The sequence below is a fragment of the Falco rusticolus genome, chromosome 12 (assembly GCF_015220075.1).
Source record: "Falco rusticolus isolate bFalRus1 chromosome 12, bFalRus1.pri, whole genome shotgun sequence".
NCBI lineage: Eukaryota > Metazoa > Chordata > Aves > Falconiformes > Falconidae > Falco > Falco rusticolus.
The window spans coordinates 607,135-634,986 of NC_051198.1; the positions used below are offsets into that span (position 1 = coordinate 607,135).

The 27,852-nt window shown below is 37.9% G+C and overlaps 1 protein-coding gene across 4 annotated transcripts in view; it reads right to left on the reverse strand.

Annotated features, from left to right (window-relative positions):
- The window catches only part of RALGAPA2 (Ral GTPase activating protein catalytic subunit alpha 2), a 136,466-nt gene that overhangs the window by 68,288 nt on the left and 40,326 nt on the right, over positions 1 to 27,852 (reverse strand). For 3 of the 4 annotated variants that reach the window (XM_037405406.1, XM_037405408.1, XM_037405410.1), the window contains exons 17-32: positions 27,580 to 27,720; positions 24,595 to 24,732; positions 23,980 to 24,074; positions 21,907 to 22,000; positions 21,575 to 21,751; positions 19,241 to 19,434; positions 18,657 to 18,755; positions 18,242 to 18,397; positions 6,868 to 6,996; positions 5,316 to 5,444; positions 3,506 to 3,564; positions 2,667 to 2,775; positions 2,002 to 2,112; positions 1,579 to 1,647; positions 1,278 to 1,415; positions 578 to 761 (exon numbers count right to left, since the gene is read on the reverse strand). In XM_037405406.1, the coding sequence (XP_037261303.1) occupies positions 578 to 761; positions 1,278 to 1,415; positions 1,579 to 1,647; positions 2,002 to 2,112; positions 2,667 to 2,775; positions 3,506 to 3,564; positions 5,316 to 5,444; positions 6,868 to 6,996; positions 18,242 to 18,397; positions 18,657 to 18,755; positions 19,241 to 19,434; positions 21,575 to 21,751; positions 21,907 to 22,000; positions 23,980 to 24,074; positions 24,595 to 24,732; positions 27,580 to 27,720 (2,022 nt within the window). The remainder of the gene's footprint in view (positions 1 to 577; positions 762 to 1,277; positions 1,416 to 1,578; positions 1,648 to 2,001; positions 2,113 to 2,666; positions 2,776 to 3,505; positions 3,565 to 5,315; positions 5,445 to 6,867; positions 6,997 to 18,241; positions 18,398 to 18,656; positions 18,756 to 19,240; positions 19,435 to 21,574; positions 21,752 to 21,906; positions 22,001 to 23,979; positions 24,075 to 24,594; positions 24,733 to 27,579; positions 27,721 to 27,852) is intronic. The other variant, XM_037405407.1, reaches the window with a different exon arrangement.

Below are 27,852 nucleotides of genomic sequence, written 5' to 3' on the forward strand. Positions count from 1 at the left end.
CTTTTAAAAGTCAGTAACATGTACCTAGATCCAAATAATCTCTTTTCACTTTAAAGACAGGTAGATTGTGAATCAGCAGGAACTGCATATTTATGCAGCTGCAGAATTTTATCCAAATTGTACATTTTCTTATCCAATCACTCAGAGCAGGCAAATTATCTATGACAATGGGTTCATTTCTGCTGAAAAATTCAAGAAGGGCAGCTGCATATTTCTGAAAGAAGTTTGATTTGGGGCTCATCTTTGGTTGTTGAATTTAATTCTATATACTAAATTCTAAGCAGTACCAAAGGCAAAACCAGCTTCTCCGTCTATTCTATCTCTGCTATACAGCACCACAGTGTCATTTTCTTTCTCCTGTGATCTTCATAAAGAGCAATGTCAGCAACAAACTTGAATATCCTATTACAGAGACAACTGAAATCAATCAAAAAGGGCACTGCCCAGTTTTTCAAGGAACAGTTGCTGCGTGCAGTAAGGAGGACATTTTCAAGGAAGAGATGTAACCTGGAAAGCTTTATTTCCTAGCTGCTGAACACCGACACGCTGGTCCTCACCACACTGTGAATTCTCTTACCTTCAGCAACAGTGAGCAGGTTGCCCAAATCTGTGGAAGAGTGGCAATGGGCTGGCTCAGAGCTCCTGACATTCCCAAGTGGCAAAAATGGGTCATAATCACTGGACGAGAGATCTGCAAGACTCAGCACATAATGGCTTTGCTGAGTATACGTGCTGGAGCCATTCACACAGCAGTGTAGAACCTGCAAGTGGACAAGCATGAGACTGAAGAAGTAATGAAGTATATATTACACTACCCACTTAAACACGTTCAACGAGGAGTGACCCACCATAATTTTTACACTGTGAAAGCCAGGACACGGTACAAAAACCACCTATGTGTAAACACGGAGTTTTTAAAATAACACTTCATCAGCACTTATTTTGTATTTTTAACAGCTCGCTTCAGGCCTTACTTTGTGTTTTTAACAGCCCATTTCAAATAATCTTTGCAGAACTATTTGAATTTTTTTCCCTGGCTTGGGTGTCTTAAGCATTTGACCTTTCTCTCTTCACTGTCTTCTCTCTGTTCTACATCTCTGATCTTACCATCTTAACATGTTGCATTATTAACTTCTCATCTGTATGACTTCTGCCCACACTGCGAGAATTCATGATTTTCTACAACTTGCTAAAAATGCTTCTGTCCATAACAGGACCAGTGAAAAGCATCTTTAAACATCTAGACACAGTAAGTCATATTCATTCCTCATACTCACTCTGTAAATATAGTCCAGTAAAGGGGCTTTGGATGCATGTTGATCCTCAAGAACACCAGCAGATACCGGCTCCAGTAGCATTTTCATGGGCAATGCCATACACCAATCCAATAAGCAAAGTAGCAGTGAAACTATAAACTAAACAAAACCACAGAACACAGTATTTAGGTATATTCTGTGAAACAGTTAAAGGTATGAGTTTGAAAGTTTAAAATGCCGCTCTGTTTCTAAGCAATTTCATTTAATAACCATCTCGAACAGCACAAGGAAAGAACGGAGACTGCTCTTTTCAGTGATGTACCTTTTTATCTGCTTCCACAGAAGAGTATTCAGCACTCGGCAAAAGAAATGCAATAGTGGCCACAAGGATCTACATTAAAATAAACAAAATTCCAGAAAGATATTTAACTACTTTTGCTATAAAGACAGAACATCAAACTTCATTTGAACAGGGTATGAAAGATTAACTTCTCTTAGGAGCATCTAACTGTCCTTGTAAATCAATGTCCAAGTGAAACAAAATGTTTTACTGATCATTTTGGAAATACATCACTACAAATGAGAGAAGTACACTGGTCTTAGGATTACAGCAAATGCATCTCCTAACAGTAATTACAGACGAAAGAAAAATAATCAGAAAGTCACAATTACAGTAGCTCAAGTAAGGAATTAAGACAACTTTGCATATGATTTCCATAGAAATATTTTAAAGAAACTGACGTACTTCAGTAATTTTTCTGGACAGAGAGGATTCGTACTTCTGAAGCTTTTGCCAGTGAGAAACCAGAAGCTGAAGAACATCACAGGCTACCTGAGCTACCAGCTTATTAGAAAACTGGAAGAAGAAAAGGTGATTAGAAGCCAAATAGAATATCCAGCTATAATACAACGCAGTCAGTTTTTCTACATTTTATATTATTTTGCATCTACACAAACAATAAAAAATGTTACTGTTGCAAAATCACAATTGTAAGCATTAGTGAACAGCAGGCTCAACATTACCTGTGCAATCTTAACTTGGGCTGTTGGGGAAAGGCTGTTTAGGTACACAATCCCATGCTATTTCTGCAAATATTCTCCGCTTTTATATAGGACACCACCTTGGCCCCACGGAAGAACTGTGATTATACTCTGAGAGCTATGCCCACTGAGCATAATAACATGCAATGGTTCAGAACTGGGAGAGATCTCTTTTTGAAGATGGCTAATGCCACACCACTAATGCCATGTAGAACGTCCTGAGCAGTTGTGTGTTAAGCAGCATACCGTCAGTGCTTTGAATGGAAAGAAACCAGCACACTGTCCTCCATATAATCAGCAACTATGTAAAAAATGAAGATACCTTTTTTACACAATGCTTATTAATTACAGAGGCCATCATAGTAATACCTTCAGTGTCACACCTATGACATTGATTGCTTCCTTCACTTGGGGATGGTTTGTGCATTGCGTTAGTTCTTCACATATCCAAACTCCAAGACCACAAATGGCTATGCATCTTTTTTAAAAGAAAAAGTGATTTTGTCAGAATTTTTAGAATATCCAGGGGGAAAAGAAAAATTAAAAAAAAGAAAAGAAAGAAAAGTACAACAATGCAATCTCTCTTCCCTCTCACACAGCAGGTCAACACCTCCATGGTGCTGAGTGGACCTCATCTTAAGAGGGCTAAAGTGTGAAACAGAACAAGGTCTTAAAATAAAAGATTAGTCGGGATGAGTTTGGTACAGTGCTCTGGGTGATGCTCTGTTTAGAAAGGAATGTACTCTGAATAATTAGAAAAAATAAGGTGGGCACCTGAAGGAGACAAGGAGACCATCAAGTCAGGAAATCGTTGCACAAAGAAAATTGAAAGGTCTACTCCACCTAGATCCCACCTATTGTCAATGGAATGATTAGGTGTCAAAATCAAGTGAGTATGTATGTAAAGATGTTGTGTAACCTCTCAGAAAACTGTATAAATTACCTGACTTTTCACTGAAAACTTTGGAGCTAGTTTGTCTGGTGCGAATCGGCTAGCTCCCCAACACTGCACGAAATAAATACCTTTGCTACTTAAAGACAAAATTTGTCTCTGAGCAGTTACTCTGTGCCATTTTGGCATCAAGTGAAGAACTCTAAACAGGACCAAACCACAAGGCAGTAGTAACAACTCAGCTATACATGCACCAGAAAAAAAAAAGTGAGAAAGACTTTCCTATTTTCCCATTTCTTTTACTCAAAAATTTTACCTTGCGGGTTCACTTGGCTCCTCTGTAGCATTCTTCAATAAAATATTTATGAGGTAACACTAAAATGGTAAGATAAATTAAAATAAGCATCTTTTTCATACATCTAGTTTAAAAAAGTTGTTTAATTTTAATATAGTTAGAAGTGAAATTACTTTAATTCTCAGTCTATTCTTAGAGCATTTTTACCTCATGCCAATTTTATTTTGTCAGGGGAGAAATACTTACTGATACAGGCCCTTGTGGATAAATATCATCGATCCAAAAATCATGAACAGGCAGCAAGATTGAAACCAATTCATTTTCAGAGTTGGTGGGTATTTACTAACAATGAGTGGTGATCACTTGATAATACAAACTGTAGTGTTTAGGCTACTGATATGGAGAAATAGTGTGAAATGGGGACAATGGACATCGATCGTGATTGTATATGACTTCTCAGGAATGTGGGTATGGTGACTAGTCATGGGTGCGGTGTCTGGTCACATAGGCACACAGCCTTGAGGAGACCCCTACAGTTTTGAGGAGACGCCTGCCCTTCCTCCTCTAACAAAGGGGCTATTTTAAAAAAGAATGAGAAAAGGATGAGAGATATTCCAGTGTTATCTAGAGGAAGGAAGTGCTAAGTCTTGCTGGAGAAGTTCAGATGGTCACAAGGACATGAATCACCTACAAACCTGCAAGACCACCACATTCCAGGCAACAGACTGATAAGCTAATTAACATATGAAGCGAGAGTAATCGGATTTAGGTAACGAATATGTATAGGCGTTAATTGAATATTCATTTGTTTTATTGTATAAATGTGAGATGGTCCATCACTTTGGGCATGCACGCTTGTGGAGGAGCAATCCCTTCCCCCCCCCCCCCCCCCCCCCCGCCCCTGCATCTGCGCGCAATAAACATACCTACTTTATAACTTTCGAGTCTTAATTCCGTATGTCACTACAAGCAAGCCATTAGTGTATTTTTCAGTACAGAAAAGACACTTTTAAAATTGAGACTGTTTTAACACAACCCCAATGACTAGCCAAGGCCTGATGAAGGAAAGGTACCTTGGGAGCCAAGCGTGATAAGGGTTTTGCATTCTCTCCAGTTCAACCTTCTCAGGCCGCACAAGGAATTCAGAGATTCCTCCCCAGCTACACCTAATTTTGAACAATGGGTCACCGTGTGCCTCAGGTTTACCAAAAAGCAACAGACTTGTATAAGGGCACCTATTTGGGCAGGTTTCACCTGCAAGTCATGTTCCAGGTCTTTGTCAGGTCTTTGGGGGAGGGGGAATGTGCGATTTTTCCCCTACAAGATTACTGTTGTGAAGGTCATTAAATTACAAAGCTTTCCATCCTGCAGAGCAATTTGTGTCTCAAGGTGCCCCACTGAAATTAAATCTCAGGGAAAAACCATTCACATAAGATGATGGTTCTAACAGTGAAGCTTGCTTTAGCATTTTACTATAATACCAATAGGGCAAAAAATATCTTCCCTTATGTACACCCCATGCTTCTTAGAAGACAAGCCAATATACACAGATACAATGAACAGACACTTTAAATAATATCACCAACATCATTTAGTGATGTGACAGGCATTGGGCTGGAAAACATCACATTTTATCACAGCCAGTTCACTCTCCTTGAAAATAAAACGATATTTGCAGTATCTAAGCTTTGTTAATTTTATGGTACATGTTAAGCAACGCAACACTTATCAAATAAGTACATATAACGTGTGCAGTTGTGGGGCTTTGAAGTGACTGAATAGTAAAAATATGGCAGGTTACCTAAGATTTACTAATGAAATGTGACTTTACCTTCACATCTGCAGTTCCTGCAATGATCTCACCGGCTTCTGAAATAGGTCTCAACAGTGGGATTTCTTGGTAGATGTTTGGAAAGCAAACAAGAGAACCAAGGATGGTGTGAGCTTCTGAACGGGGAGCCTAACAAAGGAAAAGTAAACAAAAAGATTCATAAAAACAACTTCATAAAGTTATGAAAATTACATATGCTAGGATTTTAGTGTACATCACCATAAACAGTAAGTGTGCTGTATTCACAGTGCAATATTTAAAGTGTCCTGAGGAACATATCCTGGTAGCTTTCCCTTTACAACTACAGCAGAAGCTGCACTGAAGCAGCAAGCAACAAACGCTTTCCTGCCCATGATTTTTGCTGCTGAGTTGCTCTGCTCTTTTTCTGAGGCTGAGCTTCTCTAGCAGGTACCTGGCTCTGCTCCTAAGCATATTCTACATTTTTAATACCTCCTCTGTCATGACACAAGCCAACTATCAGCAATTTGGTGTCAATAAAAAATACAAAACAAGCTAAAGAAAAGCTGAGTGGGAGTTTTATGTGCTAATCCAGCACTATTATTAGCTGATTGTGTGACACAAAGGACAGAACAATGCACTCGAACTGACTGTATACATGGTAAGAACGCATATATATTCCTGCTTGAATAAAACCATCAAAAGCAACATGGCATAAGCTATAAATGCATTAACTACTGCTATATAATCACGCGAAGTTTTATGCTTGTAGGAAAAATTGGAAGTGGTGTACGGTTGTTTGGGTGGGGGTTTTTTCCATAGAAAGTAAAGTACTCACTTCTTATTAGCATTTTTAAGCTTTGGATCAATGATCAAACTGATGAGTTTAAGAGAGATGTCAGAAAATTACTGGCCGTAAATGCTTTGAGGGATGATGGAAAAAGTGTGCTAGGTTCACGGCTCACCATTTCAGTTCTGTTGAAACATGAGAGGGCTGTGTTCCTGTGCAGGGCCACCTGCTCAGCTACACAAATGTCAGAAGAGCAGCAGTAAAAGCACTTGGCCAAAATGGACAGAAAGGCCTCCCCTCAACTGGTATTTCATGTACAAAAAAGCTTTCCTGTTCTTCCCAGGATTGCCAGACCTTTACCCTTATTATTTTGGCATCCCATCGCTGAATCGCTATTTTACTTATCCTTCACTAATTTAATCATTCAGAGTCACATTTCTATTCAAGTTGATATTTTGTAAGAAATTCTGAATTACCAAAAGAGTTCCATATTTCCAAGATTTGCTCACTGAAAAAAAATTAATGAGATTCTGAAAGCCAAGTCCTGCTTTTAGCACACAGGCGTGCTGCAATATTAGCGAGGATATGATTTCTCACACTGTGGCCTTTTGATGAAACACCTTTGCAATACTAGTATGTCACCTTATCCCACAATTTCACACATCAGCTGCCATGGTATCTGCCTCAAGAGCCCCGTTTCACATTGCACTAATGAGTCAACACCTGTTAGAGTGGAGATATCCGAACCTCGTTAGCAAGTGCACCCTCTCAGGGGACAGGGGCACTGGGCATTGCCATACTCACCTCCAGCATGTCTGTGCTCAGCACCCTGGCCGCTGCAGTAATGAAGTCTCCTATCAGCATCGTAAAGCCAGGTAAGCCCAGGAAGAAAAACCAAGGTGGGCAGTGCTTTATAACGGTATTTAAGATATCCTGAAAGAGAAGTTACCCATTTGAGAAGAAATAAAAAAAAAAAGCCACCAAAACCAAAAGGGACTGTTTGAGAAGATTTAACTTTGTGATTCACCAGTTCCACACTAATCAAGGTGATAATTCATAGGGCAACACAGCTCTAGGCACAACCGATTGTCATGTAGCAACCACTACTTTCCACTGCAGAGGCATTTAGATTTAGTAAGTTGGAAAAGCACATTTTGTATTTTGGTAATATTTGTACTCTTACACTCCTGTTAAAAAAACAAACAAACAAACAAAAAAAAACCACAACACCAAACATCCATGTCTCTTCGTGTCTAAGCATAACAGTTCTCCTGTTAAATAAGACTTCGGATTCAAAGTGTTCAAACTGTTAATCAATTTAAGATGAAGCATTACACCTCTCCAAATGAGGTATTTCCTAAAATCACATTACTCAAAATTCTGTAGCCGTAACAACATGAGATGACCCAAATGAATGCCGCCTTGGCCCTGAAGGAGCTCAAGGCTGTGTAACTGATGGTGGGAGGCTTACCACTGTTAGGCTGCTCCAGCACACACAGGATTTTTTTAGCTGTCTGAACTAGCTGAGAAATATGTCAGTGTCAAATGCAAGAAGTGATCATACACAGTATGGCAACACATAGAATAATCTATGCTAACAAGATTATTCTAAGTCCCTCTTCTTCTAAATAGCTAAGACAGCAAATATAGCTAAGCCCAAAAAGAACAGAGGGGGTTTTTTGTTTGTTTTTTAAGAGGTAGCACTATACGTGTAAGAACAGACCACCGCCAACTGCTCTGCTCTCATTAGTACCCTGTGACACAGAACACAGGCAAGGTAAGCGTTCCAACTTAATCCTTCCACATTTCAATTCTTCACAGTCTCTCCAAATCAGAGCAAAGTTCCTATATTTGAGTTAAGATTTCCTTCCCACAAGGTTTCAGCAGGTTTAAAATTAGACACCAAATCTATATAATCCTTACCTGCAACATTTGCTGAAGAATTAGATAAAGCTGTTGCTATATCGAGTAGAAAATTATTTTTCATCTCAATAAAGATTCAGAGAAAAGCTGCAGAGCAAACCCATTTTCAATGTCCACCTTTACTGGTTTTCTGATGTGTTAAAGAAGGCTTGAACTTAAATTTAGTCCCAGAACGTGTCTGTATGCTCAATTTCTTCATCAGAAACTAATCAAGCACATTTTTCTCTATGTGAAAAAATGAAGGTATGCTGAAGATGAAGAAGCATATCTTCTACATGAAGATATGCTTTAACACCACTAGTATTTTTTCAAAGCACTGCCAAACACCTGGACAGAACCTGTTTAGTGTTCTGTTAGGTATTTAAAGCAGCAACATCCTATGAAATAGCTGTGTGATACATTTTAAATAAATAATATTAGTTTTTAACATAGTAGCAGATAATGCTTTCACTTTCCTGAATAAGCTAAAATGCCACTCAAGTTAATGTTTAAACTAGTTTTAATCACTTCCTTTGATACATTTTAAAGTCAATATCAGTGAATGCAAACATTCAAAAAGAGAGCAGATGGATGCAGCAGCTCATAAAGTGAGCGGTAAACTCACACTCCAAGCAGAACAAAAGACCCACCTTTTTATAATTAAGGGTCTGATTAATGCACCGGGCTCCTCACAACACAACACACCTGTAATTACGAACAGAGCCAGGTACTGTGATGTGTTTGGTCTCTGAATAATTGGGCATCGAACTATAGAGCAGCAGATGGGAGTACGCTTCTGTTGACATATGCCACAATAAAAGCACCCATGCTAACCTGGCCTGAAAGGTAACAGAACATCGGAAGTACAAAGACCTGCTACAAACAACTGCGTTAACTCCTGTCCTCACTCCATCAATCCCATCTGTTAAATACCACTGTAACGATCAGCCGGCTTCATCAGCTCTTAACTATGGTCATTGCATAGAACACTTAGAAAACGAGGATAAAAACCTAATTCCAAGACTGTCACTTTAAAGTTTAAACCTGTGAGCACAACATAATTCATGCAAATTTAACAAATGCCATGACAACACACACATTCCAAAATCGTAAGAATGTGGTTACGTGGATTGACTTGCTGTTTATGAGATGTTTACTACCAAACTATGTTTACTACTCAAAAAAAATATTATTATTTTTCATAGTAAGAAACCTTTGAACAAATTATTTTGCAAAGCTAATGAAAATCTTCAATTTCTCTTTTTTGTTATGTAGCTTCATACTGATGAATTCACAGCACAGATCATATGCTGCAGTGATACAGCACACACATAACTTTTAACAAAGTTAACAGTGTACAGATGCATAAAAGCTCAGGCTAAAACACGTTCAGCCTAGCTTTCCATTAGTTTCCACCGACATTTTAATATAAATTTGCATCAGCTTTAGTGACTTCCTTTACATTAATACGAGGCAGAGTACTTGAGCTTACTCCAAACAGAATGGACAGGAAAGAAACCATGCCCCAGGAAGGCCCTTACAGGTAAAATTTGACAGTTTTTCTCCCATTTCCCAATTAGCACATTTTACACACAACCCAGCTAACAATAAAAGCATGATTTCACACAGTAATTCAGTAGCATTGCAAGCTTATCAGAAGATTCGGGCTTATGAGAAAGCAACCGAGTGAGAACATATGTCCTATCAGTGATATTGCAAAAATCAGGTAACTCAAACAGAGGCAAGTTGTTTCCTTCCCTTCAAAGCACTGTTCTATAAATGTAAACCCTGTTCAGCAGCTTACAGCCTAGTAAATGAATCACTTTAATTGAATGCTATGTACACAGTAACTGGAAAAACACAAGCCATAAGAAAAGCATATGGTAATGGCAATAGAAATTGGTTTACTCATTCTTTACAGTGTTGTTTCTTCTTTCATAATTGACCTTTAGAACGATAAATGTGTAAAATAATTTTAGTTTATTATGGCTCCAAATCTTTCAGCAATTACACAAAATGAAAATTTAAAAAGGAAGTATTCATTCTGGAAGCATTTCCATTGTTTACATAATTGCACAGCTATAATTTAGTGTTCATGTTGTTAAAGAAAAGTGAAGAAAAAAAAAGGACCATTATGGACAATTTCAATTCAAAATGATGCTCTGTAGTGTTAAAAATGGGGAGGAAGGGAGAGAAGGCAGCAATCACATGCATGTCCTTCTCAAATTCATTAACCCTATAAATGGCACAATATTTCAGTATAGGTTAATCTAGTAATCCAAATAATAAGGTCATAAACATCCACTAAAAAAAAAATTTTACACAAGTTCACAGAAAGGTCAATTACAAAAATATTCTTCACCTAATTTTTGTTCAAGCTTTTGCAGATTACAGGTGTAACCAAATAGCCTGCCATCTGCCTTCATCACATTTCCAATTGTCCCTCAACAGGAACAACATGGATTTTTCACTTAAAGTTCACTCTGTTCTTCACCGACAGAGACACCTCATTAGGGGCTGAAATTTACAGCACAAGAAAGATTATTAATTTACACAAGACTTAAGTGGTAAATCCTTCATTTTCCTTCTTTATTTCAAAGGAACAAACGTTTCCATTTACTTAGTCCAAATTTTCCTAGCTATCACGACATTTTAGGTAAAGGATTTTTATTTGTTATTTAATTATTTAATTTGTCAACAATTGAGTTCCAATAAAAAATTATGAAGTATTTGGACACCCTCAGAAAGCACAGGATTAGATTGTCAGAAAAACCCATTTCAATCTGTCATTTAAATCTAACTTCCACAGAAGTTAGATTTGCTACAATTATCTTGTGACCAGACTGCAACAGGAAGAGATATTAAAAACCAGAATACCATTGCATTTGTAAGACATGCGTAAGGTTACTCACAAGTGCTAAAGGTGACAGATTAGTGCATAAGTCACCTGTTGGTGATTGTTCCTTCACCTCTAAACTACCTTAGAAAATGCTCTCTTTTGCAGTCATATTAATAACAAAAACCCTACCCCAAAGCCTTTGTGCTGACAGAGGAGCTCAGATGCCCTATTAACAGGAATCAGACAAAGGTCTGAAGAGAACACAATTTTTAAAGTTTCTCCCCTTTTAGAGTATGTCTGACATTTTCACAGCCTAGGAAACCATTGATATTAAGGATACACTTCAAATTGGGAGAAGTATTTTAAGTTCACACACACGGAGAGGGCAATATCTAAATACTCATGTGCTACAGGTACAGGGTTACAGGTAGCATGAACATAGTTACTAGTCCATGGCATTGCTCGAAATGTTGAGACTACTTTGTGTCACCATACAGATTTCTCCCAAATGCCTCTGGCAGGACCACTCTGAAGTCTCCAGTTTTAAGAAACCCAGGTGACAGTGCTGAAGTGCTGTAGTGTGCCTGTAGAGCACAAGGTTAACCATGTTAGAGGGAAGGTGGTTTTAAGGAAGGGAACATGAGCACACCTCAGAGGACAGGCAAAGCAGCTCCCTGCTGGGCACAGGAGGATGGCAGGTCCTCCATGTTTGGTGGCAATTAGCAGCACTGAACACTTTTCACTGTCACCTGCGTGCTGTATCAGTTTTCAAGATGGAGGAACAAATGCAGAGCATAAGGGATTGTTTTGCACATTTTTATTAGAACATCCCAAAAAAAGGCAAATACGTTAAACCTTGATTTGCTTAAAATAGTCACTGTCATGTAGCCTTGTTTAAAAGATGAAGAAAGCAAGTTGAAGTAAAACCATGTCTGAAGCAGAGAAGCACATGAAAAACGAAGGATCCCAAAGACGCAGCCCAGTTGAAATAGATGGAAAGGGGAAGTCAATTGCAGGGCTCAAGACAAGGGGTGATGAAATAGCACTGCATTGCAGGGGCATGTTAACAAAGAAGCTTACTTCAGGAGATCCCAAAGCTACAATGATGATGGGAGAGGTGGAAGAGAAGATATAAGCAAAATGGAAGGAAGAGAGAAGTTGCCTCTATTTCAAAAACTCTATTTCTATTCTGGACGGAGTTCAGAAAATGCCTACAAAGCACCTTACAAGCAGCACATGCCCCACCAAGATACTGCTGAGAATACAGAAAAGACATACAGAACACTGACTCAGAAACAGAAATTTGGGTGGGATGGAAGCAATTTAGAAAAAGCAGAACTTTTGGGGGTTTTGTGTGGGTTTTTTTTTTAGAGAGAAACAAAACTACCAAAATTGTTCCAGAATGCAGAGCTCCTACAATGGGCATTACCTGGTTCTCCCTTTCTTCCATTCAATCCTAGCAGCTATTTTTCCCCAGTGCTGCCAACTTATCCTACTATAGGTGAGCAGTGGGGTATACAAGTTTTCCTGTGAGAGCTTGGCATTTTAACTTCTGTCCTCCTGGAAACCTGCTGGCTGTCAACACTTTTCCTAAGCACTCATAAAGCACATTATGGGGGCACACAGGCAAATTTTCTACAGAAAGTGACCTGAATGGGAGATTAAAAAAGAGGGAGAAAAACCATGGTAGCCATTGGAAGAAAGTCACAAGAAAAATATGGGAATCTAACCTTAATAGACTATATTATGATTATTTTCTTTTGAATGGCAGTCTAGAAAGAAATCTAAAATGTGTTACAGTTTCTGAAATACTGTACGACTAATGGTCCTCATGTGCAACATTGTCAAGCAGAAATCGAGGCAAGTAGCACTCATTCCACACCATTCAAAAGGAAAGCCGCTCATTTATTGTACCTGTAGAAGACAGTGCTCTACCCAGCCAATACATGTGCCAGTGAACAGCACTAACGGCTGAGAAGTCTAGAAGGCTCCTCACCGTTGAATAAGAACTTAACACAATGATATAGAAGCTCACAAGTATTTTTTCTTTTGTAAAACTTCAGTGTTTTAAAAAAGAAAAGATCAGTGTTAATACAAATAGGTAATTAATATGGCTTCTGCAGTAGCAACTCCACTAAAAAATGCTTCATACCATAAATCAGCCATCTCATACAAAGACCCATAACCACTGTTTCTACATAAGCTTAACACATAACAACTGGTGTAGCTTCCTTTCCATAGTTAACAACAGTATATTTTAAACAAATTAAAAGGCTTATAGACAAGCATAATATACATTAGTATATCACCATCTTTACTGATAAGAGTATTTCATCTAAGTCACCCTTTTACTGCTAAAAGGAATCAAGCTAAAAACATAGCTGTTAACTTCTCCGTCTGCAGCTGGGCTGTGTCCTGTGGGCAGTCCGGTCTGCATGTGCTGAAATTTAATCACCAAGGACATCTGTCAACTCATTTGGACTTGGGTGGGTTTTTTTCTTCCATATTTAACATTTGTTCTGCCCTTAACATCACTAAACTAAAAGCCATCAGCACAGTCTCTTTCCTCATCTACTAGCTGTCCTTCCCACAGAGGATTTCTGAAATCTGTACTTTTTATATTCCTTAATATCTTCTTTTATATATTAGATGTATGTATATATATGTGTGTGTGTATAAATATACGTAAAAGCACTCTATTCCAAAGATACTCTGGCAAGCCAGTATAATTTCACTTTTATTAAACTTGTTTGTTAAAACTAATTCAAAATGTCAGGAATATAACTGACCTGTTAGTTCACTTTTCGATAACCTCTGACTACTGGGCAAAACCTTGATGGCACGTGTTGACATTAGATTACACCAAGCACATTAGCTGATGCCAAAGCCCTGGTAGTAGGGTAAGACTTTCTAGAAGAATGACACTACACAGCTAGGGGTTTTAGGAGAAAAACACCCGTAATATATAAGGACTGTTGAAGTACCAAAAGTACCAGAATTGAGGAATCAGAATTGTCTCAATAGTTGCTTTTCTGAGAAAGGGGTTGAATAGTGTTAGCAGTATTTTGGAATCATGTTTTGGTACTTTTGTCCTTCAGCAAAACCAAGGAAGCTATGAAGCAAGGAGATGTTTATAGACTTTTTAAAGTTCATGAAGCAAAAATTACTGCTACAGTAAGCAACTAGCAGAAATAATAAAATACACTTCCTTTTCTGGTTCAGTTATTTGTAAAATTTGTGCGTTGCAGTATTAGACTTTGATTTAATTTGAAAAGCTATACTTATCATCCAGATCAAAAGATGTGTATAGTTGTGACCACTGAAATAGAGGTTTTTCAACCACCAGTCTCACCTAGCAGCATAAAGCAGCTACGACTGCCCAAACTGCAACAGGCTACCCTGTGGCATATCCTAAAAATCACCCCTCAAGAGCATTTAATGGTTTTCAATGTTCTAGACAAGGATCTGGAGCAATCGTAGGTGAACTACCTCCACTAACCCACAACATGGCAGTGAACGTCCAAATTCACTTTCTTTTACACTGGAGGTCAGGGAGGGAAGGTGGTCAGCCTCAGGGAACTTCATTCATAAAAACCTGTAGGGTAAAAGTCCAGGCTCACTACAGCACCAGAAAAATGCCCACTGACTTGAGCATTACAGGGGGAGAATCATCATCCCGCAGATGGTCACTTGCCCCCTGACCTCAGGCCCCTTCGCAAGCTGGAAGTAATTACAACGCCAGACTGCGACTTACTCTGCACTGCTGTTTATGCAATGACTTCTCCCACCTGAAAAGGTGATGCAATTGTTGCGGAGAATTGTTCACTTCTTCATACAGAGATGTTTGTTGTTAGACACTTCCACATGGACAAATTAGATGCAGCTCATTACCTTGCTATCTCCTTTCTCATCTGCTAATTGCTGCATCTTGAACTCAGAGTGCCATGGGAGCTTTCTATAAAATATACCCTTACATTGCTCTTTTATATATCCCATGAGACAAATCTGCAAAGTTAGGTTACACTTGCTGGGAATAATATTGTATTAATTGATAATCATATTCAAAAATATATTATTTTGTTTTTCTATTGACACCAAAACCTACAAAATACAGCAGAAACTTTGTATACTCATACCCTTAAAGGAGGAGTGGAAAGAGAAATATATTTCACAAATAAACATTTCTGATGCTAATTGAAATAATAATCACATTCAGGTCAAAGAGGTTTCTGACTGTAATTTTTAAAAATTACATAGCCACCTAAAAAGCTCTTCTGAAGTAACCAATGTGATTTCCTTGAGCTGGTCTACCTTTCTGTTGCATTCCCCCATACATACAGAAGAAAAATTCCTCCATAAGAACCTCCCCCCCATTTCTCCTGTTAATGTTCCTTAAGAGTGGGAAATTTATGCTTGTGCTTAGAAAACAAAAACAAACTGTACTAAAAAGATCTGCACCAAAGTTTATTTTGATACACAGTAACTTGAATCCTAGAAACCATGCTTTGGTGGGGACAGATTCTGCAGAGTGCTGAAGAACAAGGATCCATGTTCCAATGATCCTTGCGCTCCACAATATCACACCATCTTTTATAAGAGGTTTATCAGGTAACAGCATATACCAAAAATCACTGAGAAGTACAAAAATCACAAAATCAGCACCAGTACTGTGTTGTGGTCATTGTACATCATCCTGTTTTTCACAGGAAGCTGCGAGACCCTATGACGGCAAAGTGCTTTGCAATGCACACATTACGCTTTGCTGTTTGCATTTATCAGAGGAGGTACTTCTACCTCATACTACGTGTTCCTGCATTTGTAGTTCCAGCAGATGTCACCCTCAATGTCCAAATTGTCTGACTAGTTTCACCACCCATCATCAAGTATCACCTCGACGCTAATCATACTGAAAATAAAGAAACAGATATAAGGATCATGCCCCATATCAACACGTTACATGAGAATCCAAGCTAGAAAGCACCGTAAGTTAACACCTCAAGCAGTTTCATAGCTAAGGAAAGCAGGGAAAACTTGTGGTCAAGTCTGCCACCAAGAGGCAAAAAAAACCCAAAACCGAGCAAGGCAAGGAAGAACAAAAAAGCAGCAGCATGCTAAGTATCTGGGAAACCCTGGAACAATGTGCAACGTGGGGTCTTGCCTTCAATACTCCGTCTTCACTTCACCACCACCTTCAGCTTCTGGACTGTAACTTTGCACAAGGACTGAAATCCAACGCGCCCAGCAGCAAGAAGCTTAAAAATCTGCAGAACTGTTACTAACACAAAACCGCAACAAGCAGGCTAAAAGACAGCTCAAAACCAACCAACATTACATTTCAAAAATCTGCCAGTTCCTATATAGAAACTGGTTCTCCAGGAAGTGGTCAGATTTCAAAAAAAAAAAAAAAGAGCACCCTTTAGCTTAGAAAAAAGGAACTGTCAACAGCTGAACACCTCTGAAAGTCTGGCCATTTCATGGAAATGTGTAGATGAAAACAACTTAAGTCTTAAAACTACTAGTATTTGCTGTCCCTGTGGTTCTGTGTTAGCAGTGGCTGCAATATTGACTTAAGGGTCTTTGTTTTTTCAAATATAAAAATGAGTATTTTCTTTAAAATGTGGTCTACATCAGGCTTTAAAACACAAAAAATTCAGTGAGTATTTAATGTGGTGTGGTATTTAAAATTCAGGGGTCTGGTCAGAGTGGGTGTTGTCACAGTCTTTTTTTTTGTAGGGGAATTAAGTTACTCTGTACACTAACAACTAGTGTTAAACTGAAATCTGAATGGCATTAGTGACATGAAAGAGTAACATACTCTTCATTACTCCCAGGTAACAACTGAGAGCAGCAAAAAGGGGAGTTCCTACTACACTATTCTTTTTCCCCATTTGTGCTTTATGAATAGCAGATGCTTATGTTTTTTTCTAAGTTTCAACAGCAGTCAGGATTTTCAGGTTTGTCCAGAAGAAAATTCTTTCCTTTCTATTCCTCCCCTCCCCCACCGCCCGCCTTATTTTTTTTTTTTTTTTAAATAAAGACAAATGCTCTGACTTTTAAGGAGGAAAACTGAGATTCAGAGGGCAAGAGTCTCGTAACAATCCATTATGTCTTTCTTTCATCTCAGAAATACCCAAACCCATGCAAGACACTTGCTGCTGGCCTACTAAAGGCACCACAACAAACTCTGAAGCCTCAGCAGTGAACTCTGCGGGATTTACGAAGGGCTCTGCATGCCCTCTGCCGGCATCCCAGCACAGCTCCAGCCATCGCCGTTATTAGGCTATCTCTTTTAAGGAAGAAAACTCACGCCTACAGCTACAAAAAAACAAGGAAACTGTTTTAGATATTCTCTATTTTGTCTGAAGAGTATTTCTTATAGTTTTTATGAGTATTTAGCTGTTTCCGTGGACCAATAATTTTGTTACATCTCGACAGATTGTCTCTTTGTCATCTCCCACTGAATACTTTATTGATTAGGCCAACGCAGGACACGGGGACCTAGAAACAACATTTATCCACAGAAACAGAATGTTTTGGCAGCACCCCTCAGTTAAAGTGATAAGATAACCTTCTGTCTCCATTCTCCCTTCAGTCCCCTTTGCACCAGTTAAAAAGAGCTAGTGTGACAGTTCTAAACATCCCTGAAGGACTAACTTTGAAGGGGAAAAGTCTGGAGATGACATTAATTCTCATTTTTGAGGAAACACTTTCAAGCAATGGCACAGGGCATTCAAAGGGCATGATAACAGCAGACACTGCTCAAACCAACAAAGCTCTTTGCAGCCCCTCCTTTGCCCGAGATCCTATCTAGCATTTTATCTCATGATAGAAGGTAAAAACGTTTGTAACATGAGCTGGGAGTAACTACTATCTCCCCGAAGCTGTAAATAACCCGAACAACAGACTAAGTCCAGTGGCTGCTTCGGGAGCACTGACTTCACAGCATCACCGCTCATATAGGAATGTAGTAGGGCCATTGGACACACGAGGCTCCCGCTTTGGTAGAACCAAAGTTTAAACATACTGGTCAAACACACGGTGTAACTCAAGACTTAGTATCACCTGACTGAACATTTGTAATGTGACCAGCTTGATCCAGCTACTAACTGTGCAATGCAGATGGACAGAAACTGCTCACTGAGATTATCCCTCAGAAAAGTCAGGAAAACGAGAAAGAAACATCAACATGTGTCTGTGATGCAGTCATAACAATAAGTCACAAATAAATAGTTATTTAAAAATTTGTAACTGGGAGAGCAATGGGAAAGTTAAGACCACAATCGGAAAAAAAGTACAGACCAGGCTACAAAGGGTAATTTCATGCAACAATTGTTGCAAAGCATTGCTTCCCTTCTGCTTCAGAACTTCAAAAATGATAATCCAGACATTTCCATCAGCACACAGTAATAAAACTTTTTTATCAAGTAAGCCTTGTACCTGGTCTTCACTTGTTAAGCCAAGGTGCATCACAAAATAAAAATGAACCAGGAAATCAGAATTTGGCAGAACATCTTGACGCCTAGTCATCATAGCACAGATCAGCCTGTATGCCTGAAGTTTGCCTTCCTTATATTCATTTGGCAGGGTTGTTGCCTGAAAAAGAGTAAAACCTTTGTAGTATTACTTTTTTTTTTTCTAGCAGCCAGCTAACACAAAACTGTATCTTCAGCAGATTTTCCATAAAGCAAATCAGTGTATTTAATAAAATAGATTCAAGTCCAAACAGCCTTTGGAGGTATTCACCTTCTCAGCAGTGACTGTAAATATTAAAAATAACACAACTAAACATACACAAATTCAGTACTAACGTAGAAGAAACTGCTAATGTGTGAAAATTTTAGAAATAACTTACCTTGAACAACCATGATGCAAATATTCTGAGAGGAGGAATTAAGACAGGAGGAGAGGGAGTAGACTGATTGTCCACACTGATAGCAAGGTTGTCCCTTATCTAATGTTTTTTAAAAGAAAAGAGTTAATAAAACTGATAACTTTATTAATGCTCTTTATTAATAATTTTTCATTTTATTTTATTTACTTTAAGGCATTACACTCTGTGCAATACAGAGTTCCTACTTAAAACTACCAGGAAAGAGTGTTCTATACTGTGCTTCCCCATGGCCTAAGCAAATATTACCATTTTAGGTCATAACACGTGTTTTCACATTGAATACTAACACTTGCAGTATTCTATACCTCTATTTTCTTTGCTACTGTTTCCTCACCCCATTTAACTAATCTGGATTACCTTGTCATTGGACAGAAATGTTCTCTATGGGGTATACATACTAGAAATCAATCAAGATCAGCTTTCTTTATGACAGAACCCTCCAAATCTCATGCTTATGGTTCCAGATGCTAACACTAAATCAAATTTAATAATAATTTTTATAGCAAAAAGTTTTCATCATTAGAGGTAAGCATCATATACAATACCTTTGCAAGTTTATACCACAACTCATAGAGATACCCAAAAACTTTTGCATGGATTTTAGGTGACTGTATATTGTTCACATCTCCAAGAATTCCCAAGATCCTCCTCCATAAAACAGCTGCAGAATCAGGATGCCAACCGATAAGGCTTCCACCAGCAATTATACTGCAGTCATCAGCAAGGAATTCACTACTGTCTGTAAGTTTTAAAAAGTTCAATTTCCATGAATTAGAAATGCAGTGCAAGTATAGATTTGGTCAATAAAACAGGCACATTACTCCTTGTAATCGTCTTACACCTCAGAAGTATTCTCTCCCACCAAATCATCTCTCTTTTTCACTACTCGAGTTGGTACATGATTCAAAGAAAAAAAAAAGATATGGCAGAAAATGGAGGCTAAAGGGTCTTCCACATAGAGATGCCACAGCTGTAGATCAGGTTTATATCAGACAGACTGCCCCCATTCAAGGTTGGTTGGTTGGGTTTTTTTAGCAGGGAGGCAAATGCAGTTGAACGGAACATGTAGAGATTTATTCAATCAATAGCTAGTTTTTACAGATAATATTTCTGTTTTGAAAAGTCCTTTCTTTTAAGATCACACAGTATAAAATGACCTCAAAATGCAACTGAACAAAGGAACTAAAAAGTATGCACTCCTAGTGCGGAAGAATATACTCAGGCACTATCATTTATACAGAAGCCATTCCTCAGTTTGCATACTGCTATCTCAGAAGGAAAGCAGGATTTTGTGAAGACTGTCAAGATAATGGAATTAATATGCTTAAGCAGTAGAACAAAAATTCTGTATTGAAGTGCAAATTTTCCTGACAAAGAGATGTTACATTATCTTCTATCAGACCAGGGAGAGCTGCGTAACAGTCTGTCTGCAGGCAGAATCAGCCCTGGGGCACGCTGCACTGCTCAGCAGCCAGTGTTTTGAGGAAAGTTGCAGGAAACTTCTACACAGGCAGGGGGAAATAATTTGTGTCCTCCCAGGACCCAAAGTAAGTTAGCAAAATAAAAGCGATTTTAGATGTTTTTATGTATGCTTGAATCTATTTTTTAAAAAAGCTTTTGGGATTTTTTTTTTCTTTTCACATTTTTTTGGTGTTGTAGCATTATGAATTCCCGAAGTGTTAAAAGACATGTTATTTATTAAGCACATCAGAGTGATCCTCAACAGGATCTATTGTCAGAGAAATTGCACCTATGCTGTTCAGTGGTTCAGTATTGGTTTGCCTTACACCATAGACGCTTCTAGAGCAAAACAAAGTGACTTGGGTGAGAACCAGAAATGCAGTAAGGGCATATTGGCTCTGTTGGACAACTACACATTTTTTTACCCCATTTTTCTTTTTCATCTACATTACCTTTCAGGTTATTTTATGTAATTCTTTCTCTTTGTGCACACAAAGGAGCAATGCCTGCAAGCAATGAATTTATCACATGTAATAATCCTTATCATGTACTGTATTACATGCTACCTTTTGGACAACAGTGGTCGTCTGAACTGTTGAACTAGGTGGGCTGGTTCATTAAAGTAGAGATCGTTCAAATAAAAAGTGAATATGAAAAAAATCTCCTTGAAACTATATATCTACTAGCAAAAACAGCCTATAAGATAGTTTCATATGTTACTGCATTAAATTACTGAAATAACATCTGACTCACATTATTAGATGGGGAAGTACCTTTACAAATTGCAAGGAATTAAAACATTTCAATAATCGTAAAGTGTTGCATATGTTAAAGATACTACAAATAAATTGAAAAGGCAAAGGACTTTTACTTCCAAATTAACTCTTCCAAGAATGCCATTTATCACATCCTACTGGAGCACAGGCATTGTGTACTTCGAAGTATAAATAAGGAAGGTAACAGGATTAAGATGAGAGAAGTTTTGTGAATTAACCACTTATTTCCTATCAGTCAAAATATACTGTAAGGAATTTCCTTAGACCATTCTGCTATGAAATAAAACCTATTAACTTAAAATAGAAATTAAATTATTTTACTTGAACACTGGGGCAGGCTAAGAGCACAAGTGATCAGCTATCACAACTCGCTGGTTAGTAGTAACTGGACACTACAAACAACCCAGTAATTGTCAACTGTGCGATCATTTTCTCGATCACAATTTATTGGCACCTATGTCAGCTTCAATCTGATTATCCACATTCCTTAGACTCTGAGCAGTCAAAGTTCACTTTTGAATGAATATTATCAATGGAACTTGGTGATACTTGCCAAATGAAACATTTTTTAACAAACAAACTATAAGCTCCTTTTTGAGATAAAAATCTAAAACAGTAAATACATTTTCTAGACTACAGTACCTGTTAGATTTGCAGTATCTGAAGGACTAAGTTGAAGCCAGCGAGGAGCATCAGGATCCACACAAATATCTGCTGACGCATTAACTTCGTGGTCTTCTTCAGAAGCTTGCCAGGGGATGAGTGTGATCTCTACTTCATTATTATAGCCAATGGACGTGTCGCTGCTAACACTTTCACCTAAAGCAAGAGGATTAACAAAGATCACAAATCCTGTTTTTAAAGACTGCATTACAAAGCGTGATGAGTAAAGCATCTAATATATCTGTAATGACAAAATTACAACACTGATTTCAACTGCTACACTTAAAAATACTGTATTTCTTGTAACTCACTTTTTTCTCTCTCTCTATAACTTCCATGCGATTGCTGCAAGTCTGATTTCAAATCTAGTTCAGCTGTACTACTGCTTCTTCTTTGTACTAGTACCTTCAGAGAAAAAAAAATTCTCAGCTTATTACAGTTTTGAAAACTACATCATATTTTAGCAAATCTGAGATACACAGTTATTAGGAATTAATTACATACAAGTCAGTCAAGATATTTTCAGAAATACTTAGACTACTCAAATATCTTTAAACATCTTAAGGAAACCACCAGGCTTTCAATTTCAGTCTTTATCTTCCCTTTCTTTAACTCAGATTTCATACCAACAAGCAGGGCTTTTTACTTACATTTTCCTACAAATCTGAAATCATTCAATACTTTCAAAAGCATCAAAAAATCTCTCAGGAAGAAAGTTGTCATCTTTTATGTCAGGGCATTATTCTGTTGCAAAACAACCTAGGCAAGGCATCCGATCTTTTGTTTGTTTACCTCCTCCTTCGCCAAACAGATTTCTAGGCTATTTGCTGAAAACCCTTCAGATAATTTTCTGCTTCCAGATGATACTGCCCTGTCCCTGAGCATAAAACTGTTGTTCCTTCCGTCTGACAGATCACCTTCAAATTCACATTTCTTGCAACTCCATGTCATCTACAAAAGCAAAACTTTGGCCAGAAAAATAGAGTATCATGTTTTCTGCTGCAAATAGGCAATAAAAAGCTCCAAGGCCTTACCCCTAGGAGCATACTTTATCTAGCTGCTGAAGGAATCTCTACCCTAAAATTCCTAAATTCAGCTAACATTTCTGAAATTCCATTCTGAAATTTGCAGTTATTAGTATTTTTAAATAAATTCCTTGAAGCAACCTCTGATCCACTGACCAGACATTAACCCGCTTATTCTTTCTGCATAAATCTGAGAAAACAATTATTGCCACCAAAGAGACAAGTGGCTTGTAGAAATCATATTATGTAACATTATAGGCAGGGTTTCTTAAATTTTATTTTATACTAAAGAGAATTGACAATCATTCCCAAGAAATACATGTTTGCCTGCGCTGCCTGATAGACTGCAACGTCTATCTTCCCTGGCAAACTTGGCTCCTAGTGATCAGTTTTGACAATATTTCAGTGGGTTGTGATATGAAGTCAAACTGGCTCTCACAGTACGTTAGCAAGTGATGCAGTGAATATATGGTCAAACCCCAGCTTCTGCTTGCAAAAAGGGTGAAAATGCAACACTGGAAGCAGCCTGGCAGCATGTGCTTGTGAATATTTCATAACACATGTCACTAAAACAGAACAGCGAGACAGGTTAATTTTTAATTCTCCCAGCTACTGAGCTTACTTCTCTTCCTCTCCCCTCGCCTATGCAAAGCGGTCTAGGTTTTCCTTCCTTCTTGAGACACACTATTATCCCCGAAGCACTTAAAATCACTCTGCAGAAAACGCTTGGTGTCTCCATTCTAGAGCTAAGAGTTAATGGTACTGTAAGTCCAGACGTACAGGAAAGCCAAAGTCCAAGCTGAATCTCATCTTTGAAGGCCTTCACATTGTATTGCATTATTCTCCCACAAAGATTAGAAGCCTCAGCCAGTTATTATTTCTACTTCTTATTCACAAGTTGCATTAAAAATTTAAAAAGCTTGCCTGTCCTAATGTTAACTCATACAGACATTTGCAATACATAGCTGGTGATACAAATTGTGCTGAAAGAACGCATTTTCCCCAGTACTTTAAACCGCCAAACATTTATTCCAGTGTACTGCAGCTCTGCAATAGCCATGACTCATTTATATTTTTAATGTTATGAACTTGTTTATATTTAATATAAAAAAGTACAAGTCTTATGTAAGACTAGAATATAGCCAATTACACAAAAGTGCATAAGCAGCCAAGATCAGCAGACACAGAATGACCATACCAAATAGCACAATGAACAGCTACAGCTCAATTCCCAATTAAGATACCAGAAATATGGCTAATGATTTTCCACACTTTTATTTCTAATGAGATACCTTTTAGGATTTGGAAACGGAAACATTGTTAGAATCTTATCAATAATCATTTTCTATTGTGCCTTACTTGCTCTCCTTCATGTTCCTTCTTGATATATCCCTTATTTTCCTGAACTGGTTTGGAGTCTGAAGTTAAATTATGAGAACTTCCAGCCTTTTTACCTTAAGAAATTTAGAAAATAAACAAGAAATAAAGACATTTTGGGGATCAAAGTACATAGCAAATCATATGAAAATTTCAGTTATGGTTTACATGTACGCTTCTTACATTTATAGCTGAGTGAAGTAATAAAACATTAAAATGGAATACAGGATGTTTTGAAAAATCCTTCATAAGTATAACATACACGATAGGAACAGAAGTAGAACTGTTCGCATGAATACACAAGATTTAAATGCAAGCCAGTAAAAAGAAGTTCATTATGTGCAAAATACATCATGCAAAGGTTTCATTTTAAACCACCTTGCTTTATAAATGGTCACGCCCTGCACTTGTGATCTGTAACTTCTTAAAATTAGTTCTTTCAACAAGATATCAACAATATATTTACTAAGAAAACAAGATAAACATGATTTTAGAAGAGAGCTGGATCCCAAAGGAGATCAGAGCATTCATGAGGCTGAAGAAGTCTCAACACATTTTCTTCATCAGTACAGTATCACTGTATTTTATCAAAATTACCTTGAAAAAATTCAGATGGAAACTGATCTGTAATATCTGAAGTGCTGCTACTACGAGTTAGCTGCTGTTCTTGGTCTGCAAACAGGCCTGTAGTTTCTGTTCCTGTTGGATTTTCCATCTGTTGAGATTCTTCAACTTCTGTTGATTTAATCGAGACACATGTTTGCACGACTTCAGAATTATACACGTGTGAACTCCTTACTAAGAAAGCTATACAAAAAAGTGACCCATTCGAACATTTAAAATTACCAAGTTACAAAGCTAGAATAAAACACCTTGTCACAGAAGTTAAGCTTTATAAAATACCCTTAGAAAAATGTTAAAAGTTTAGAGAGAGATGTATGAACAGTGCAAGCAGTAAAAAGTCTAGAAAAAGGACAGAAATTACTCTGGGGTTTCAAAGTGCACAAGGAAGCACCGGAGGGCATCACGTGAACAAAGCTATGTTTTTCAGTGCTAGAGACCCAAACTAGACCTTGTCCATTCTGGAAACAGAAACAATAGAGGAAAGGCAGCAAAACTACTATAAATGCAGAGTGCAGAAAAGATGGCTCTGCTTACTGACTTCATAAAGAGGGAAAGGGGAGAATAAAGAAAGCAACAGTTCAGAGTGAAAAAAGATCTGAGCTACATGATTCCAGCTTAGTTTGTGAGGGCAAACTGAATCATGCAGTTTGGTTGCTGTAACTGCAAATGAGAAATTAAAACAGAGGAGACTGTGGCACAAAAATTCAAGTGAGGAAGTAAACTGACATATTGGGGAAGGAGCAACAGGTACTCTTGAGATTAGCTTGCAACACAATGCTTTTAAGAAGTGCATTTCTCCCAGCACTGGTGGGGGAAGGAAAAAATAAAAGTAATATTTGGGATCAAGCGTGTTCCCATTCAGTAGCAGTGCTTTTAGACAGGGCCATTCCACTGGTGAATGCCACCTGCTCTACTTAAGCTGACTACTAACTCCTTTCCCAGAAAGCAGCCAGAGAGGTGGCCCACACACCCCGTCACGAGCTGACCCAACAGATCCACCAGCAGACTGTCAAGGTGTTCAATCTGCACCGCCAATGCTATTTTCCTTCTTTAAAAAACTATGAAAAAATGCTGCTCCAACAACTCTTTATAAGAGAACCCTTGAATTCCTTTTTTTCAGTGAAGAACATGGGCTGAACTATTAAGTCTTCTAGAGTTCTTTCAGCATATAGTTACACAATATGCATATTAAATAAAAGGGACCTTTCCACCAGCTTTCTCCTTCTCTTGCCTTCTTTCCGCTGCTCTGCTTCCTGCCTGCCCCGCAGACACTGAGACTACACTTCCTCAGAAATGAGCAAGCACAGCCCCTCAGGATATGAGATTAAGACAGATATGCACAGACTGCAACAGCAGCCTGCAGGAGGACAGTGTGCTTAGTTCATTCAATCTATACTGTCAGGTGAGTTTGAACAATACTTAAATACCTAACAAAGCCACATGCATTTCAGGAAGTTCTCACAAATACACATGTACAAAACCTACCTGTTCTGGTACTCAACTGACCTCAAAGCATCACTGTTGACTTTAAGTCTTACAGAAAGCAATAAAACAAAATACTAAAATAAATTCACTAGCTAGAACTATTTCAGTGTTACAACTGAAGATAACTTGAGATGAAGGAACACTAAGGATATTTCACAGAATCAGAATCCCTTGCGAGCCATAGTACACCACATTCAAAACTTTTCTTTTCTTGCTACCGCAGCTAACAGCTCTGATTAGAGCTCAAGAGTCAGAAACCCCTTTCAGGAAGTGAAATGTGGGAGGTGACAAAGTCGTATTTTCAGAGACTTACTAGATGGAAACAAACCAAAAGAAAGCCTGCTAACATGACCTCGCTACTTCCACCAACCCATCTTGGCTGGGCAACAGGATGAGTGCCCTGCAACAAAGGAGCTTTGTATTCTCAGGCCATTACACCCGTTTTTTACATCTATGTCTGGATACCAATATAGAATTCATTTCAGAAGTCATATGCTTACAGTTTGTTGAAGCTTTATTTATTGCAACAGCAAGTTCCACAGGACAAGACTGTATCAAAAGCAGGAAAAAAATTTACTACACTTTTGAGCAAAAATACACCTGTTTCAGTCCAAATAACCACAAAAATGCCCAAATCTGGATTGCTGCCTTTAGCTCTTGCATTCCTAATCCTTAGTATATTTGGTCTGCACTATATTAAAACTTAAATCAAGTAATTGAAAGTGTAAACATAAATAGAAGGGTTTCTTTATTAAGAAATTTAAATTAATTTTACTTTAGTTACTAAGTAATACAAATCTAATTGTAATTAATGGTAATCTTTAATGTTAAGATGAACAAAAACTACATTGCTTGCAGTATTGTAAACATTTTGAAATAAATCAAAACACTATTGAAACGTGCCAAGAGGCACAGACAAATCTTTAAATTTGCTTCTGGAATCAATAACTACAGGAAGAATTCTTTAGAAGAAAAAACAAAATCCGCATTTATAAGCACCGATTTGTAACTGAGGGTAACACAGACTGTATGAGATTTTTCTTTCAAATGAAGTAGCTCGACCAGCTGCATTTCTTTGTATATTCTGCTTGCGCTAGCTCATACATTTCAGCATTCAACTAGCTTCTAGGGTAGTTTCTTGAAAAGATACTGGTCTTCTCCTTTCCCCTAAAAAAGTTGTTTTGACAATGACAGAATATCAAAAAAGCATTAGAAGTAGCCACTTTTTGCCATCCTTTGTGACTCTGAAAAATGACAAGATATGCTCCCATTAAACTGGCCTGTCTCATCATGGCTCCCAATATTACTTAACACCATGTTTTGAATAAATCCAAGGCATGGAAAAAGAACCAGTGCAAAACATCTAATGCCACATTACTGAAGAATAATCAACTGGACAGAAAAGGAACAGAGAGACAGCAGTTTAAAAATATAAGGAACATTTTTATAAAAGATGACTTTAAAGTACAGTACCTGACAGTCTGTGAGAGCAAGAAGTGTAAGAGATACCAGGTAAGAGAGAGCTCACAGTGTGAAGCAGAAGAGGTACACTTTTAGTGGCTGGCAAAGCCTCATAAAGATGAACACAGTTGCTGATAGACTGGCTTCGCTTAGCTTCCAGGAAAAAATAAAGCAATAATTATGTCAGAAGAAATAATGAAATATTTGGAGTTCTGAATGTCATGATACAATGAAACAATGCTTTTGGACAAAAAAAAAAAAAAAAAAAATTACAACATTAAGCCC